Source organism: Dasypus novemcinctus, chromosome 14 (assembly GCF_030445035.2).
Source record: "Dasypus novemcinctus isolate mDasNov1 chromosome 14, mDasNov1.1.hap2, whole genome shotgun sequence".
Classification (NCBI taxonomy): domain Eukaryota; kingdom Metazoa; phylum Chordata; class Mammalia; order Cingulata; family Dasypodidae; genus Dasypus; species Dasypus novemcinctus.
In genome coordinates this window covers 101950717-101968223 of record NC_080686.1, presented here as the reverse complement: position 1 = coordinate 101968223, position 17507 = coordinate 101950717, and the positions used below count along the sequence as shown (strand labels likewise).

General features: G+C 50.7%; 1 protein-coding gene across 1 annotated transcript in view; it reads left to right on the top strand.

Moving 5' to 3' along the window:
* Positions 1–17507, top strand: part of COL22A1 (collagen type XXII alpha 1 chain) — a 246506-nt gene that overhangs the window by 209252 nt on the left and 19747 nt on the right. Inside the window, exons 48-54 of the mRNA XM_058276085.2 lie at positions 77–130; positions 4108–4161; positions 6878–6931; positions 13197–13250; positions 14762–14806; positions 15591–15644; positions 17272–17325. Of these exons, the coding sequence (XP_058132068.1) occupies positions 77–130; positions 4108–4161; positions 6878–6931; positions 13197–13250; positions 14762–14806; positions 15591–15644; positions 17272–17325 (369 nt within the window). The remainder of the gene's footprint in view (positions 1–76; positions 131–4107; positions 4162–6877; positions 6932–13196; positions 13251–14761; positions 14807–15590; positions 15645–17271; positions 17326–17507) is intronic.

Here is a 17507-nt window from a genome sequence, read left to right as displayed (position 1 = left end):
TCCAAGAACAAGGAGGAGGGCGCTAGTGACGGCTGCCTGGGGGCACAATAACCAGCTTTCTGTTTGTCTTCCATAGGGGGCAGACGGAGTCCCGGGAGCTGCGGGTCCTCCAGGAGTCCAGGGGTCACCGGTAAGTCCCTCGGTATGGAGGATCTGCCTCTGCTGTGTCTTTGGGCCTTCTCAGACCCCAGTGCTGGCCACCATGCCCTGGGCAGCCGTGCCTTCTGTGGCTCACACATTCAGAGGCTCTGCTCACTGCCAGTCTCACAGGGAGAGTCCCAGAGATTGCAGGAGGGCTCTCTCAGCTGCATTCCCGGCTACCTCACTGCTAAAATAAGGTTTGGATGAATAGCCTGGCAACCTGTGGTTCCAGAACTCAGTTTGCAACCACCAATGCAAACAGGTCCCATCTCTCAGTGCCTTCTCTGTGTGGTTTCTCCTCTGAGCAGGTGGCCGGAAAGTAGAAAGATTCTGGACTAGCACTGTGGGATGCACCAGGCAGCATGTCCAGAAGGAGGTGGCTGCTCAGAAAAGGAGAGTGAGGTTCAGAGAGGGGCAGTCACTGGCCAAAGTCTCACAGCCATAATGATGGGGCTTTGAAACCAAGGCTTTGAATGCAATTGTCAGAGTGACTTTATTGCACAAAGCTTCCAGAAGTACTTTGGATTTGAAGACCATAAAGCAAAATGTGACCTCAGTCTAGTCAGTACCCATGGCACTTAAAGGAGTAGAGAGGACATTGGTATTCCTTATCTCATCTGACACCTCCCCCGCCCCTAGCCACTCTAGCCCTGTAAGTTAGGAAGATCTGCACCATTATCCCCACTTTATAGATAAGGGAAGTGGGGATCAGAAAAATGAAACGACCAGTCTGTGTAACAAGGTGAGGAGTTTCAGATCCAGGCACAAATCCCATGTATGAGAGGCTCAGCATCATCGTCCAAGGATCTCCAGCAAGCAGGTCGACCCTGGCTCCTGTGCCTGGGCTCTGGAGCCAAGAGCACTTTAAGACTTAGTACAACTTCTTCCTCCTCAAACAAGGAGGCCGAGTCCCAATGGGGTTAAGCCACCTGCCCAAGATCATATGGGAAATTAATGTCCAACTTAGGAGTTAAGTCAAGTTGAAAACTCCCAATTCAGCGTTCTTTCTACCATGCTACACTGGCCCACTGTGTGGGATGTCAGGGTAGAGGGCTGGAGGGATGTTGCGACTGAAAAATGACAACTCTATGGTTCTCTTTCTGACCATCGTCTGGGCAGTCCTTTTGAAGTAGCTCACCTAGAAGTTCCAGGATAAATAAAATACAAAGCATAGTACAGGCAGCTCTGTATTGATTCTCAGATAGCAAAAGATTGCTGCAATAAAAACTAATGGACTGTTTGTCCAAGACCCCAGAGGTAAAATCATGACATCCGTAGGTATTAAACTATATTAAATAAGACTTTCATTCTGCCATGGGGCGCCCTTGGCAGTTTATGGGCGTGCATGAAGCTGTCCGTGGTCCTGATTCTTTAGCGTAAACATCAAACCAGAGTAAAGTGGAAGTCTTAGTCCAGTGAGGATTGGTAAATTAAAAAAAAAAGGTTGAAAAGGGGCATATTAAAAATAAGATCTACAAACCTAATTGAATTATGTTATATAAATGTCCATCAACTTGCAAATCTTTTGACAATAAATGAAGGCCTTTACTTTACTTTCCCAAATTGGAGTTCCATGATGTTATTTTTGTAAAAGAATATTCACCCACCTATGATATGTTGCCTTTTTAGAGGAGTTTGGTAATATAAAGACACCTGTGAAACAGTATGAATGTAGAATCCTAGATTGTTAGTTTTTTACCCAAAATTTTATAGCTATTTTACAGCTATTTATTAATAGTGACTCTTTTTCAAATATTTTCAAAGCCCTAACTTTATTTTCATAAAATGATTATTTTTCCTTTTTGACCTAAATTTCATGAGTAACCTAATAAATAATTAAATCGTATAATTTCTATAGTATATAACAACTGGACAAACAGTTTTAAGAATAAACATGCTGACTCTGTGTAAGCCCATAACACACCTGGTGGGGAAAAAGTGGTCCTCCCACTGCAGGGAGGACCTGCTAGGCTTGGCCATTCAGAGAGGATGGAGCAGCTGCCCTGCCATGGGGAATGGTTAAATGGAGGTTGGAGAAGAGAGCATCTACCACATTTTAGCATCAAGTCTCTCCATCAGAAGGAATTGCTTTCTAAATACTAGAGGAGTCTACTTGTGGTGGCACGAGTACTGGACAGGGAGTCAGGAGAGCAAACATGTCCTGGATCTTCCTTATTTTTGTTATGTGACCATGCCTGCCTCAGCTGAAATTGAAAAGAACATCCTACTACAGGGCTCAGCAAACCTTATCTGTAAAGAACCAAAAAATCAATATTTTAGGCTTCATGAGCCATCTGGTCTCAGCTGCAGCTGCTTTATTCTGCTGTGGTTGAAGTTAGCCATAGACAACATGCAAACTAATGTATGTAGCCATGTGCTGATAAAACTTTGTTTACATTACAGGCAAAGGGCCAGAATTTGCTGATCCCCGTCCTTGACCGCTAGTGTTTCTTTACTAGGGTCTTGGGAACATAAGCACCCAGGAAGAGATCCAGGAAACCATCATCAGTATTTAAAAATCCCTAATGATAATTGAAAATTTGTCCTAATAAAACAGCACAGACTGACAAAAGTGCCGCTATAGTTGCTTATGTGTTTATAGGTTTTGGGATGTGAGGAAGCAGTATATATATATTTTTTGTTTTATTGTTGTTTTTGTTTTATAAAAACAAGGGAATATTATTTTGCATTGGTCTAAGTGCAATATATCTGGGAAATCTCAAATGTCATGCAACATAATGTTATAGAGGTGTAGGTTATGCCAAATTGTTGTCAATGCAAAACATATATAGAGCATTCTCTTTTATTAAAAAATTAAGGGCAACTTCCCAACATGACTATGTGGGCTGTAAATCCTTTTGAGAAAAGGTTTAAACCAACAATTGATAACCTAAAACATTGCCCATTCATAACTCTCAATAGGTTAATTATGGATTACTGATGCCTTTTGTTTTCTTCATGTATGGAATGAATACTAGCTTATTGATTGATATTGAGTTTAAATAGTACTTAATCAAGGAAGTGTTATTTGGGTCCCCTAATTGGATCACTTTTTAGAGTAACATATTAAATCTGTATCAATCTGAAATAAGTATCAACTTGCTTTTGTTGTATCAACTTTTCTTTTAAAAGGCCCAAATCACAACCCTTAAGAATACTTAATTTTGCATGGCATATGGACTAGAATATTAAAACCTGGCAGTAGTGACTTATCACACACAAAAAAAACACTAGTAGCAGATTTTAGAGTTGTCAGGACCTCTAAGGACTCGAGGTAGAGACTCATGACAATATAAAAAAATGCTCCTTGTCATAGAAATGGTAGCGCAGATGGCCTGGTGCTGATTTAGACAGGGGTGAAGGCATGTGTGTCTTTGGTAAGCGCAATGAAAAGGCAGCATTAATTAATTTAATTTGGTAAACACAAACTTTCAAAACTAAAGGTCTATCTCTTGCTGGAAAGCGATACTGAAGGCAGCCGTTGGTATGTGAAGTTTAGAAACCTCTGGACGGGACGAAGGTGACGATACAGCCGTCCACTGTGCTGGCCCCCTTCTCAGTCCGCACCCCTTCTCAGTCCGCACAAGCCCTCCACGTGCCGTGTCTGCCTTGAAGGGTGGGAAACTGAGTCTCAGGAAGCCGAGGACAAGGCGCAGAGCTGGGTGTGGACCTATGTCTAGTGGCTGCCAAAGCCCCTCTCCTCCCACCAGGGCGTCCGATCTCTAACTTCCCCGGGGATCTGTGACACCGCCGTGTGCGTCCAGGCCCGCGGCTGGCCTGGTGTCTTCCAGTCGGCTCCAGGGCGCGTCGCCCTCGTGGGGCAGGTGCGGGGAGGGAAGCATCCAGGCCGCCCACTGGAGCGCACTCTTCCTCCCCCCTCGCGAAAGCAATTCCACATGGAATCGTTTACTTCCCGGAAAGCCCAGCCCCAGGTTTAATGGTGTTTTCCTGTCTTGGATCTTTTAGGGAAAAGAAGGTCCTCCAGGCCCCCAAGGCCCATCTGGACTACCTGGAGCCCCAGTAAGTGACTTTTTAAGAAACCTCTAGTCTCTCTACTACAGAAACATGCAAACAAAACAGGTGTTTATTAAAGCAAGGCGTTGGGAGGTTGGGGTGTTATAGAAAATTGGAAGAAAAGTGGTCACCAGCGTGGCCACAGCCAAAGCTCACTGCTGTTAAAATTTGGGGGTAGTAGATCTTTATTTTTCCATACCCAGTTTCTGTTGGTACTTACTTATTTAAATAGTATTTTCATCTGTTTTTTTCTCTATTTATATATATATATATAGTTAAAATAATCTATGTCAGTTTATCATCTAGCTCTATATCCATTGACCTACCTGGCTACTTACACACCTATCTATTGATAGTTTTAACTGTTGGCCATAGTATAAACATCTTCCATTTTCCATGCTGGAGTTAACAGTTCATAAACTTTACATATAGCAACTTGTATAAATGCCTACATTTTACAAACAGAAGTGTATTGTGGTGAAGTGTCCAACAACTTCACCATAATACATACAATTCTTCTGTTCCCTCGTAAATCTTATATTTATTTTTAGAAAACTGCAGGTGAAAAAGTTTGCATGTGTATCTATATGGTGATCCCCCAAAGTGGGGTTTACTTGTCAGGGTATAATAATATCCAAGGTTCTTGATACACACCACAGGATTGCCTTCCCCAAGCTGGTTTTATAACTTCCCGTTTACTATACTCCTCAGTATGGCTGAGCTCCTCCGTGTATCAGTGACAAGCCCTGCTAACCCATGCACCGCTTTCTCTTCTAAGGCCAAGTCTGTGGGTTGCTCAAGGGCTGGCCTGGGCTCTGCTCACTCACCCCCACCCCCCACCTGCTGCCTTTGGCTCCAGCCCCGGTGGCTCCCTTTTGGTTCCTGGAATGCACTGCATTCTCTCTCATCACACTTGGTTTCTCCCAGGCCACAGGACCTTTGCACATGCAGCTCTGACTGCCCAGAACATCTTCTCCACACTTCTTGCACGAGCTGACGCCCCTACCCCCCTGGTCCCCACCCCCGGGTCCCCATCCCTCCAGGTTCCCTCTCATCCTCCCCCCCTTACCACCCCTCCTCCCGGGTCCCCTGCCCTTCCCCCAGGTCCCTGCCCCTCCCCCCTGGGTCTTCGCTCCCCCAGGATCCCCCTCTGGCTGTCCTCCCCACCTGGGTCCCTGCCCCCGGGTTCCCTCCTCAGCCTGAGCTTGCAGGCTCCATCCAGGCCGGTCTCAGCGATCACCTGTTTTGTCTTTACTCGACATGGCTCTCTTCGCCCCTCCTCGCTCCTGCCTCCCTGCTTGGGTTAAACTTTTAACTGAAAGGAGGATCAGTACAACCCGGCCTCGCAGCCGGCCCAGCTAGGGCTTTTGACATTGTCGTGTTTATGCTGGGTGCAGCATCCACAGAAGGTTACAGGCGCAGGTCGAGCTTCTGCACAGCAGCCGGGCGGTCAGTGCGTGCCGCTGCTAGCCACGAGGACTCACCACGCGCAGGTGCTGACGTGAGGGCCCACCATACGCACGTGCTAGCCACGAGGGCTCACCACGCGCAGGTGCTGACACGAGAGCCCGCCATACGCACGTGCTAGCCACAAGGGCTCGCCGTGTGCCGACGCCGGCCACGAAGGCTCGCCACGCATGGATGCTGGCCACGAGGGCTACCACACACAGATGCTAGGCGCAAGGGCTTGCCACGTGTAGATGCTGGCCACGAGGGCTCACCACGCAAGTGCTAGCCACGAGGGCTTGCCACACGCAGACGCCAGCTGCGAGGGCTCACCATGCACGTGCTAGCCACGAGGGCTCCCCGCGGGTGCCACGGCACAGCTGGCAAAGGCTTCAACCAGGAACTGTGTGTGGTTTCAGGAGCAGCCTCGTCCTTTCCTGAGGCCAGCGTCGTCCAGCTCTGCAGAGGCGTGGACGCTAAACGAAGGCAGGCTTATGAAATCCAGTTAGGGGATGCGGCTCAGAGGCTCAGAGAGGTCAACAACTTGCTACCTACATGCCCAGGAGCAGCCCGCAGGCCTCCAGCCTTGCTTGCTATCACTCGGTTTCCCCTCTGCACCCTTTCACCAGGACGGGTGGGCCCAGGACAGGAACCTGGCAGAGCCGTCGCACTAAACTTGGCTCCTCCTCTTTAGAATCCTGGAGGAACCATTCTGTCCTGGATAAACGTGAGGGTGGTAGCTCCCTGTCTGGAAGAGAGGGCTGGCTGGCAGTGGGTGGGGGGAGTTAACGGAAGGAAACATGAAACACCCACGGCCTCCTGTAACCCCCCGTAGCGCCTGCGTCACTTCCCGAGCCCCTCGGGTGCTGAGTGCTCTCCGCGGCTATTTGAGGCCCTTATCCCCTCCACAGCACCTCGTCCTTCACCGCCTTCTCAGCACCTTGAGTCCCCGAGGCCCTGACATGAGCCCAGACTGAGTGAAGAACGACATCATGGAACGTGGCTGGTCGGGGCTGCCGGGGACTTAGCAATATCCTATTAAATAATCCCAGTGCAATGTTTTGCATTCCCACTATGTGCTGGGCACCCCAGAGAGCCACAGCCAGAATCCTGGTGTTGGAAGGAAGTGGGAAGGCAGGCTAACGTCCTGCCTGCTGGAGCACCCCTCAGCTGCTGACCGTGGAGGGGCTGTGTGCTCGGTCAGCCCGCGGGGTGGCATCGGTCTCCCCTCTCTCACCCCCGTGGGTCTGGTAACCAGTCTGCCTTTCTCTTGCAGGGAGAAGAAGGCAAGGAGGGCAGAGCCGGAAAACCTGGATCCCCAGGAGAGCCAGTAAGGGGCTCTAGATGGCTGGTCATTTTCCAAACCCAAACAGCAATTTCCCCTAACAGCTCTTCCACGCGGAGGAGTTACTGGAACCAGCAGTGAGAGTTTTCATTCACTTCTCCCAGCCACCCTCTAAGGCAAACCTTTCTGCCCTGTGTCACCCCGAGAGGTGAAGGGAGTCTTGGGGGACGGGTGGCAGCGCTGGAGCCCGAGGCCGGGGCGCAGGGGGCTGCGTTTGTTGTCACTGCCTGTCTTAGTTTTCTGTGCCCGCGGGACAAAGTGCCGCCAACTGGGTGGCTTAGAGCAACGGGAATGGGTGGTCTTGGAGTGCTAGGGTGGGGATATCTGAAAGCACCGTGTCGCAGGGCCGTGCCCCACCGCGGCGTCTCAAGGGAGGGGTCTCTTCCGTGCCGGCCTCCCGGCTTCCGGTGTTTGGTGGGAATCCTTGGCTTGCGGCCCCTCACCTGCAGCCTCTGCCTCCATCGGCACCTGGCGTTCTCCTGCCTGTGCCTGCCCGTCTTTTAAGGATGCCAGGGCCCGCCTTACTCCCGTATGACCTCATCTTCATTTAAGTACCTTGGTGGCAGGGGCCCTCTTGGCAAGTCACATCCGCAGGTAACAGGACTTAGGGCTTCCACATATCCTTTTGTGGGACACCATTCAGTCTGTAGCACTGGTCCCGCCATCTCGGTCCAGTTGGTGTGGGAGGCACGTTGGGGGCAGCTGCACACCCCTGACCGCCCTCTGGTGTCTGGAAGGACCCTCACCCCGCTGGAAGCCTGGGCTCGTCTGTGAGCGCTGCGTGCGGTGAGCGTGCCCCTGTCAACACCGGCACGAGCGGTGCTTGGCTGTGTGCTGCCCTGGGACACACGTGAGCCCGAATGAGCGTCACGAGGTCCCTTTGGCACCAGCAGCTGTTGGTTGGGAGTGCACAGGGGTTTCTCAAGACCCTCTCTGTGGTTTCAGAGTCGTCCACACTTGGGGTGGCCCGTCCTCCTTGCCCGCAGACCGGGGCGTGGTAAGGACAGTGACACGTTAGTTTCTAGCACTGTGTGTCTCTGCACAAACCCCTTTTACAGCCACAACATCGAGGAGAAGGTGGGGTGTGTCTTCCTGGCTTTCGAGTCCTGATTCTTTGGTTGAGGAGTTAGAGGGTCTATCCACCCGTGGGGGCTGAGCAGCTGTGAAAAAGAAGGCAAATGTTCTTTGGTGCCGGCTTGGATTCCTCTAAGCTCTGACCTTAAGACAAAAGTGAAGGTGCAAAGTAGAGGGCAGTGTCGGCCCTAATTCATATAAAGATGGGGCTATCTGTCTTCTCTGGGGTTTATGAAAAGGAAGTCTGGGAGATGCCACAAAACAGTAAGAAAAGTAGTCAGCCATCTGTAGGGGAGGATTCTGAGCAGATGGAGTTTAGGGAAGAAGAGACAGCTTTGTATTCCACAGTATTTTATTTTATTGTTATTTTTAAAAATTTAAGAGCCATGTGTATGTATTACTTTTTCATAAAATTAAATTTAAAATATAAGGATTAACTGCAATGCTTATCTCATACTACTACCACCAGTTTTTTTTTAAAAACCCGGCTTCAGATGTTTGTTCCGCTCCTTTCAGGCTTTGTGACCTGGGATGAATCCAAAAACATCTCTGAGCTCCGGTTTCTCTTTAAATAGAATGAGAATCAGAATGCCAACTTGCCAGAGCTGGTGGAGAATCAAGTGAGGCGAAAGATTCAGTAAATGCATCAGGCTTATCCATTAATTGTTTTAGGAAGTTACTTTTTCCGACTGCCCTAGTTTGAACTCCTGGTGTGGTCAGAACCCTGGATGCTTTAGAAACACTTAGTGGAATTACATAAAAGTTTCTGCAGTGAGGCTTATGTTCCATTTAATTTGTTTGTTCATAAACTATTATGACTCACTCTCAATCTTATGCAACTTGCCAGAAGCACCTTGTTTATCATTTTACCGTTTGCCAGATGCTGAAACCGAAATCCACCGCTGAGAGGAAAAGAAAGAGCTTTTCGCAGGCGAGCAAAGTGAGAAAGCTCCTGCTGGGCCGCTGCCGGCTTGCACCCAGCAGAGCTGCCTCTGGTGGGCAGAAGGCACTTGGCTGGGGTGAAAACCTGGGAAGTTGGGACAAAGGGCAAATGCCCCCTGACTGACAGCTCCTGGGGACACTGGCCAGGTGCTTCATTCCATTTCCTGATGTGGCCCCGGAAGAGCTGTGCTTTACAGCTCTGCCCCTAAGGAAATAAAGGCTCAGGGAGGTCTAGCAGCTGGGCCAAGATCACACAGCTGCTCAGTGATGCAGCCAGGGTTCACCCCCAGGGAAGCTGACCCCAGAGGCCTATCCCACACAGCAGGGAGTCCAGCGATATGGAGGTGTGAGATCCCAGGAGGCTTTTGTTATGTTGAATGACAGACTGGCGGTGTTGGTGTCCCCTCAGTCTATTTATGTATCAGCCTGTGCTGCACACAGAGCCTCTACTGATACAAGGCCAGCCCTGTTCCGGGAAGCACATCAGTGCCTGAGAAGATGGGGTTGCTTCTCCCAGAAGGCGCCGACTCAGACTCCCGCCCGTGGGGTGGCTTCAGCCCGCGTTGCTCGTTGGTTTACTCTGGAATCCCCTTGTGCAGCCATCCTGACATCAGATCACTCAGAGCTTCTGGGAGGAAGTTGGCGCAGGACTGGGTGGCATCAGGAATCCCCCAAGTGCAGACTGGAGCAGGGATTTGGGTGTGAGCAGTGTGATTAGGAGGTTATCCCAGGAAGCACCAAGGAGCAGGGAATGAGCAGGGACATAGGAAAGTGCTAAGGGGTGGGCCGGTGAGTGGAGTATTCCAGGAGCACCCGGGGGCCCCTGTGGACTGAGAATCCAGGAGGAACACGCCAGGGTCATCTCAGCCCCTCATCACCTTCCAGCTCTTCTGATTGAGGGTTGCCTGTGGAGGCATTCGCTGCTGGACACTTGGGCCTCCATGCCTGTGGGTCATAGTCCCCTAAGGCCAGGGGATGTCTCGCGGTTAACACAGCCTGCAGCCTGTCCTGGAACTGCCCAGGAAAAGGGGCAGGTGCCCTCGCAGGTGAGCAAGGGGATGGGATAGCGAAGTGGCAGAGTCTGCTGGAGGGGGTAGGTTGTCACGCTGCTCCTCAACCTGTGCCTCAAGCTCCAGTACGTGAGGGACAGAGACAGATGAACAGAGGCAGACAGAAACAGACAGACAGCTGGACCTGCAGCTGGCTGGGTGGATGCATGAATACCTGCTGAGTTCTTTGCTGCTGGAGATGGCCAACACCCTTCACTACGGGGCAGGGGCCAGGAACTTACACCCTAGACCATGAAAGACCTAACAAGGGAGATTGTCTCAGAGTTAAAGGCAAGAAACAGACCCGGAGAAGGCAGATGTCACCCCAAGATCACGCAGCTGGACTGGGAAGAGCCAGGGCACAACTGCGGTCTCTGCCCCAGGGCCAGCCCTTCCCAGTCAAGAAGGAGAAACAAACAAACCTTCGTGTCCCATCTTCTTCTCTGTAGCATTTCCTCCAAACCGAGGGTGCTCCTCTGCCTCCCATGTCCCCACTGAGGGGCCCCATCTCATCCTCTGTGGTTGTGAACTAGAACGGGTAGGGCAGCATGTTGGGCCATGGGCACGTCCTCCTTTACCACGAAGGCAGGCGGGAATGCGCTCCCAGCCTCCCCTTCACTCAACTTTTCATTCGCCAACTTTTTCCTGCTCCCCTGTAAACTGATCCCCCCAACCCCCGAGCCATTTACCTGGACTTTAGCACCAAAGTCTCGTCAGTTTCTCCTATATTTCAATCAATAGACTGTTTTTTAGAGAAGTTTAGGTGTGCAGAAAAATTGAGCAACAAGTTGCGTTCCCACACACCCCTTTCCCCTTTTTAGCCTTTAACTCCCTATTCCCTATCCACACCCTGTCCCCTAGTCATCTGTATTTTAGATTCTGACTCTATGAGTTTGCTTATTCTAGTAAGCTCGTGTCAGCAAGGTCATACAGTACTTGTCTTTTGCGTCTGGCTTATTTCACTCAACAAGATATCTTCTAGGTTCATCCCTGTTGTCACACGTAGCACGGCTTCATTCCTTCTTTCTGGCTGAATTATACTCCACTGTGTATATACAGCACATCTTGTTTATCCATTTATCTGTTGATGCTTCCCCTTTTTGGTAATTGTGAATAAGGCTTCTGTGAACATCTATATGCAAATGTTTGTTAGAGTCCTTATTTTCAATTTTTGGGGGGATGTATTCCTAGAAGTGGGTTTGCTGGGTGATATGGTAATTTCTTTATTTTCTGAGGAACTGCCAAACTGTCTTCCCCAGAGGCTGTACCATTTTACATTCCCTCCAATGTGGTATGAGTGTTCCTAATTCTATACATCTTCTCCAATGCTTACAATTTTCCATTTTTTAATAGTGGCCATTCTAGTGGGTACAAAAGGGTATCTCCTTGTGGTTTTGATTTGCATTTCCATAATGGCTAATGATGTTGAGCATCTTTCTATGCGCCTTTTGGCTATTGGTAAATCTTCTTTGGAGTTATGTCTGTTCAAGTCTTTTGCCCATTTATTAATTGGGTTGTTTGACTTGTTTTTGTGGTGAAGGATTTCTTTATATATTGTGGATATTAAATCCTTATCAGATATGTGGTTTCCCAATATTTTATTCTGTTGTGTAGGTTGTCAGTTTACTTTCATGGTAAAAGTCCTTTGAGATGCAAACATTTTTAATTTTGATGAGATTCCATTTATCTGTTTTTTCTTTGGTTGATTGTTCTTTGTGTACAAAGTCTAAGAAAGCATTATTTAACAAAAAGTCCTAAAGGTGCTTCCCTATGTTTTCTTCTAAGAGTTTTAAATTTCTGACTCTTATATTTAAGTCTTTGATCCATTTTGAGTTTATTTTCACATAAGGTGGGAGTCAGGGATCTCCCTTCACTCATTTCAAATGGAGATCCAGTTTTCCTAGCACCATTTGTTGAAGACTGTTTTCCTTATTTTTAACATTTTGCATTAGCCTGTACATTTGTTCCAGTTGATTAGCCAATATTAATACATTATTATTAACTAAACTCCATGTTAAGATTCACTCTTTGTTTTTCTATCTTTCTTTTTTACCATCTGCATATATTTATTTGTACCTTGTTGCATTTTTTTAAAGGATACAAATATTTTAAAAATAGGTAAGGTTTGGATGCTTTGTAATCACATTTTCAGTAACCATATTGTAAAGCATAGTGTTAAGGGTTTTGTAAATATTGTTTAGCAGATTCTATTGAGAAATAATTATATACATATTATCCATCCAAAGTGTGCATTCAGTGCTATGGGATTTGACAAGGCATAATGTCATGAATCCATTATTACAGGGACATTCAGATTAGTTTAACTGCCACCAAAGTCCCCTGTGCTTCACCTGTACATTCCCACCACTCCAAACCGCTGGCATCCACTGGTCCTTTTACTGCCTCTAGTTTTAACTTTTCTGAAATGTCATTTTTCTAATCAGGCAGTAAGTAGCCCTTTCAGACCGGCTCCTTTCACTTAGCGCTAAGCACATAAGACCTTTACGTGGCTTGACAGCTCCTTTGCTTTTATCACTGAGCAGTACTCCATTGTATAGATGGATGCATAGTTGAGTCATCCATTCACCTATTTTGTTCCTGACTTGGTTCTATCCTGACCGGTGCCAAGTGCTGGCAGTGAAGAATATTAACTAGGCAAAGTGTCTCTGTAATCTTTTCATAGTTAGAAGAAGGTGGGGCAGAGAGAAGGATGCACACGTTCCAGGGCTCTGTGCAGGTAGGTGCAGCTGCCCCAGTGAGAAAAGCACCTGCCTGGGGGCTGCACTGAGCTGAGTCTTTTGCCATTTCCCAACTTGGTAGAAGTGTAGCTCTTTTGAGCCTCAATGTCCCCATCTGTAAAGTGCTGCCTTGAAGTGTTTTGGTGTCCACATAATTCCTCACCCAGACCATAACATTTCCAAGAAGGAAAAAGGACCCTGTGGGCAATGCTTGGGAGAGGAGCCCTGCGTGACCAAATGGTCCCAGGCAAACAAGGGACATCATAGGTCCCACATACATGGTATTTATTTGTATGCACTAAAATAGATGCAGGTGCCAAGGGAGAGGGCTGGCAGGATGGGTGGAGATTGGCTTGTACAAATAGAGTGACAGGAAGCCCAGGCGGCTGAGTAAACAAAGATCCTAAAACGTTGTGCTCCAACTCTTCTTCTCTTCTTTACTCTCAGGGCAAAGCAGGAGAGCCAGGGCTGCCAGGACCGGAGGGGGCTCGAGGCCCACCTGTAAGTGCCGAACGCGTGCGTGCTCCGTAGTAGCATGAAGCTGGGCGTCCACTGAGGGTGGTGTCAGCCCCTGACAGGTGACGTCCTGCCCGACTGTGCAGCTCCCAGGGCCTCTCCTTGGAGCCATGGTGCTGCCATGTAGTAAATCCAGTTCTTTCACATGCCACGGCTGAAAAATGAATTCTCAAAATTGCAACCACCATCACCACTATGCTGTTTTTCTAGGTTTTCTATGTTTTTATCCTACTTACTCTAATTTTAATCATCTATCTCTGGACCATAGAACCCAAAAAATGAATCTTTATTTTTAGTTTTGAACACTTCCCATAGATGAAAGTTTTTCTCCAATTATAAAAGCAATCCATTCTCATTGCATAATAATAATAATATGATGATAATGATGATGACAAAAAGAATGAGAAAACTAATGGTGTAGAGAAGAAACTAATGTTACACTTGATTCTATGACAGAGGTAATAGAGAATGTTAACAGTCTAGTGTATCATTCTAGTCTTCTTTTCTATATTTGAATTCCCACATCTTTATATCTAAATCCCCTTCTAGCCATTCTACATATGACCATACACAGATGCCATTTTCTTATAAAAATGAGCTCAAATAATGTATTTTAGGATTGTTGCATTTTCTTGCTAAACACTTTACTCCTTCATAATTTCAAAAGTTCCTCAATAGGTTTTTGGAAAGAAATATACTTATAATGAAAATCCCAAAATCCAATTATCTGGCAAGAAATAGCAGACCAAATTGAAAGTTCTATTTCTTCAATGTTGTTTTTCTTTAAAAAAAAAAAAAAAACTCATGTGGCAAGTATTCAATAAGGAGGAAATAAAATACAAAAATCAATTTACGTTTTTCCTAGGTTCCCTTGCTTTCACCCGATTGTACCAGGAGAGGGCCTGGCACTGGGAATGCCACCCTCCATGGGGAGCGGGGGCTGCAAGGTGGTCCCTGGGTCCCCAGAATAAGAAGGGCCTCCTTTCTAGTGAGGAGAGCCCCATTTGCTGGGACCAACCCATTGCTCAGCTGGGAGCTGGGAGGGGTGTTGGGTGGGACCAGCCGTGGCCACAGAAACGGAGAAAGCCCAAGGACTTAGCTCCAAGTGAGGGCGATGTCGTCCAGCCAAGGGACCACTAGGCCACCCCAGAGGAGCCAGGCAGAGGCGGGCCCAGCCCAGGGTGTGAGTGAGGATGAGCAGGGAGCTCCGGGGACCCCTGAGGTGGTGCTCAACTCCGGCACTTGTGGGAGCGGCCACGGCAGCCCACCCTGCAGAGGGAGCCGGGAGGAAGGTTCTGTGCCGCCAGTCATCAAGGACCTGGTACCATGCCTGGCGCGGAGAGGGCACAATACTTTGCAACTCAGTGGCGAATGAAGGGTCTCAAGGTGGGCCCCAGAGAGTGGGGTGGGGGCCAGCAGGACCACCGTCCCAGGTGCTTGCCCTTCCCTGCCGTAGCTACTGCTCTTTGGTGGAACCAATTCATTCTTTCTTCCAGGGCTTCAAGGGACACCCGGGGGATTCTGGAGTACCTGGTCCCCGAGTAAGTGGACGCCCCTCCTTGGAGGTCATCCCAGGTGATGCCGCGCAGGAACTTCTAGAGAGAGGACGCCGGGGCGCAGCGGGCTAGCGGATACGTGGCACCTGAGAGGCCAGCACGAGGCACAATTAGCCTCATCATGCCCGTGCTTGGTCTAATTCTTCTAGATGGTTCTTCTGGGGTTCAGACACGATAAGACCGATTTAGCCAAATCAGTCTGGAGGCAGGGGTTGTCGCTGCTGCTAGACACATTGACCCTGGGCCCTTGGGACAAGCTCTTATCAGGGGAGGAGGGAACGGAGGCCCACGGACATGGGTGATCGCCCCAAAGTCCTGACCTTGTATGCCAAAAACCAGGAGTTCTAGTCCGAGGCAAAGCCTCTGAAGCCTGCTTCCCCATCCTCGTCTGTATCCTCTGAGTGCCAGAGGGAAGGGCCTCAGCATCAGCCCGTTAGCCCCCTAGCCACGCTCCTGATGACCGAAAGCCAACGCCCAGAAGGGGACGGTGGGGTGGGCGCCGCGGGGCAGAATTCCAGCAGGTTGTTCTTTGCACGGCCGCCCTGAGAGCACAGCCGGGTCCCGGATGCTTGTGCTGGCCTCGAGCCCACACCCGGCCCCAGCTGGCAGCCAGCACACCCCCTGGGGAGGCTGCTTGGCCCTCCCCGTGGCACCCCCTGGCAGGCAGGTCTCCCCAGAGCCCAGGCCCCCCGAGCCCCCCGCGTGCGGCAGCCAGGGTCTGCAGCCCCTGCCCTAACAGCAGGCTCTTTTTCTCTGCTTCCCCGTCTAGGGAGAACCTGGGGCCATGGGTCCCCCTGGCCGGGAAGGGTCACCGGGAAAAGATGTAAGTGGGGGTGTCCTGGGGTGCCTGGCTGGGCCCGTGGGCAGTGGGGCTAGCGGAAGTGGGCTTCCCTGCAGCTCAGCGAGACCCCGGAGGCTGTGGCACTGAGGGTGGTGGTGCCAAGTGGCTGGCCCGGGCGCCGTTCAGATCAGCATCCTGGCCTCGGCTGCCGGCGTCCGCAGGAAGCGCAGCGTCGGGCCTCCAGCCGCCCCCGGTGCCTGCACGGGACCACTGGGGGTGGTTTCTGCGTCAGTCGTCATTGGACTCTTGGCACCCACGATGGGCCGAGGGATCCAGGCTTAACTAGACGGAGCTGCCGCTCAGGGACCCTTCCGGGTTTTCCTCCTCCACCTCCTGCGGTGTCAAGCCGCCCTGGGCCCAGCTCCTCCACCACCGCCACCGGCCGGGAGCGCTCCGGATCTGGCCACACGACCTGCACTTGCATTTGGTCTTGGGATCTGGGCCCAGGGCGAGTCACAGTGACGGGAAAACGGCAACCCCCAGAGGTCAAGGCACTTGCTCCTGGTCACACGGAGAAGATAGCAGAAGGAGCCGGCCTGGCGCTGGATCTGCCGGCCCCGCGTCCCCACGGCAACCGGCCAGCCCCATATGAGGTCCTGATTCCGGGGAGCCAGGCGCAGGGCCACCCGTGGCCTAGGCTCGACCGCTGGGGTGGGTGCTGGGCAGGGCAGGGGCACGGAGCCCAAGGTCTCGACGGCCTGGTACCAGCCCCGGGCCTCCTTCAGGACCTGCTCGAACCACCGGGGATGTTTATTCTTCCCGTGAGCTCCTAGTATGCACGGGCCTTTTCGATCCCCTGCTCTCAGAGAGGTGTTCAAAGCCCCTTCGGCTTCATCTGCTCTTCCTTAGCAGCCAACGCCCCTTTGCTAAGAGAACTGAGCCTGTGGCGTCCCCAGGCATAGGGCAGGCGCGTCCCACGCTGGGCAGGGCTGGGGTCCCCTGCTGCGGCCTGCATCCCTTCAGCACCTCCAGAAAGGAGACGAGCAGCCAGGAGGGAGCCGTGCGTCGGGGTGGGCAGGAGCCGGGTGAGACCCCGTGCCCAGCCCTGTCTTCCCTCCATCCGGCCTTCCGGCACGTTCGTCTAGTCTTGCCCTCTGCTGCGCTGGGAAGCGCGCCGAGCTTCTGTGCGTCTGTCTATCCCATGGTAGAATTATGCCCATCTCATGCCACTGCTTGGACGCCTCGGTGGGCTGAGGCCGGGACCCCCTCCCCTCACCACTTTGCAGCCTGGGAGGTGCTGTGCACGGGGAGGGCAATTGTCTTACTCTGGTGACTGGGGAGAGAAGGGCTCCAGGTCCCTGCTTGGCCAGTCAGAAAAGGATTTCCTGAGCTCCTCTTCTGTGGTCATTTCTCATCCCTGCTGGAGCCGCCTCAGATCCCTGCGGGACCAGCAGGGCGCTGTCCAAGCAGGATTTACACAAATCAAGGTTCGCACGCCTTTAGTCCTGGAAGGGGACTGTGTTTGTCCTGATTTGGAGTAATTGCCTGTTAGCGATGAACCGTTCTGGACAGTCGATTTGTAACTCGGCAAAGCTGAGTCCACACACTGAAATGCTGCCTTGTCGCGTGGCAGAGTCGTAACTGCGGGACCCCTCTCTGTTTGTTCCAGGGTGACGCTGGACCCCCAGGGCCGCAGGGTCCCCAAGGACTGAGGGGCGTGCCGGTGAGTTTTGCCTTAAGACTGCTTCGTTCCTTGTGACCACATGGGACATTGGAGCTTCGCCTCGTGCAGCCCTGGGTTCTTAGAATGGCGATATGCCTCAGCCGCTGGCGGAGGGCCATGCCCTGAGCCCCCTAGTGCCTTCCGCCCACCCCAGACTCTTCCGGGAGCCACTCCTCCCAATC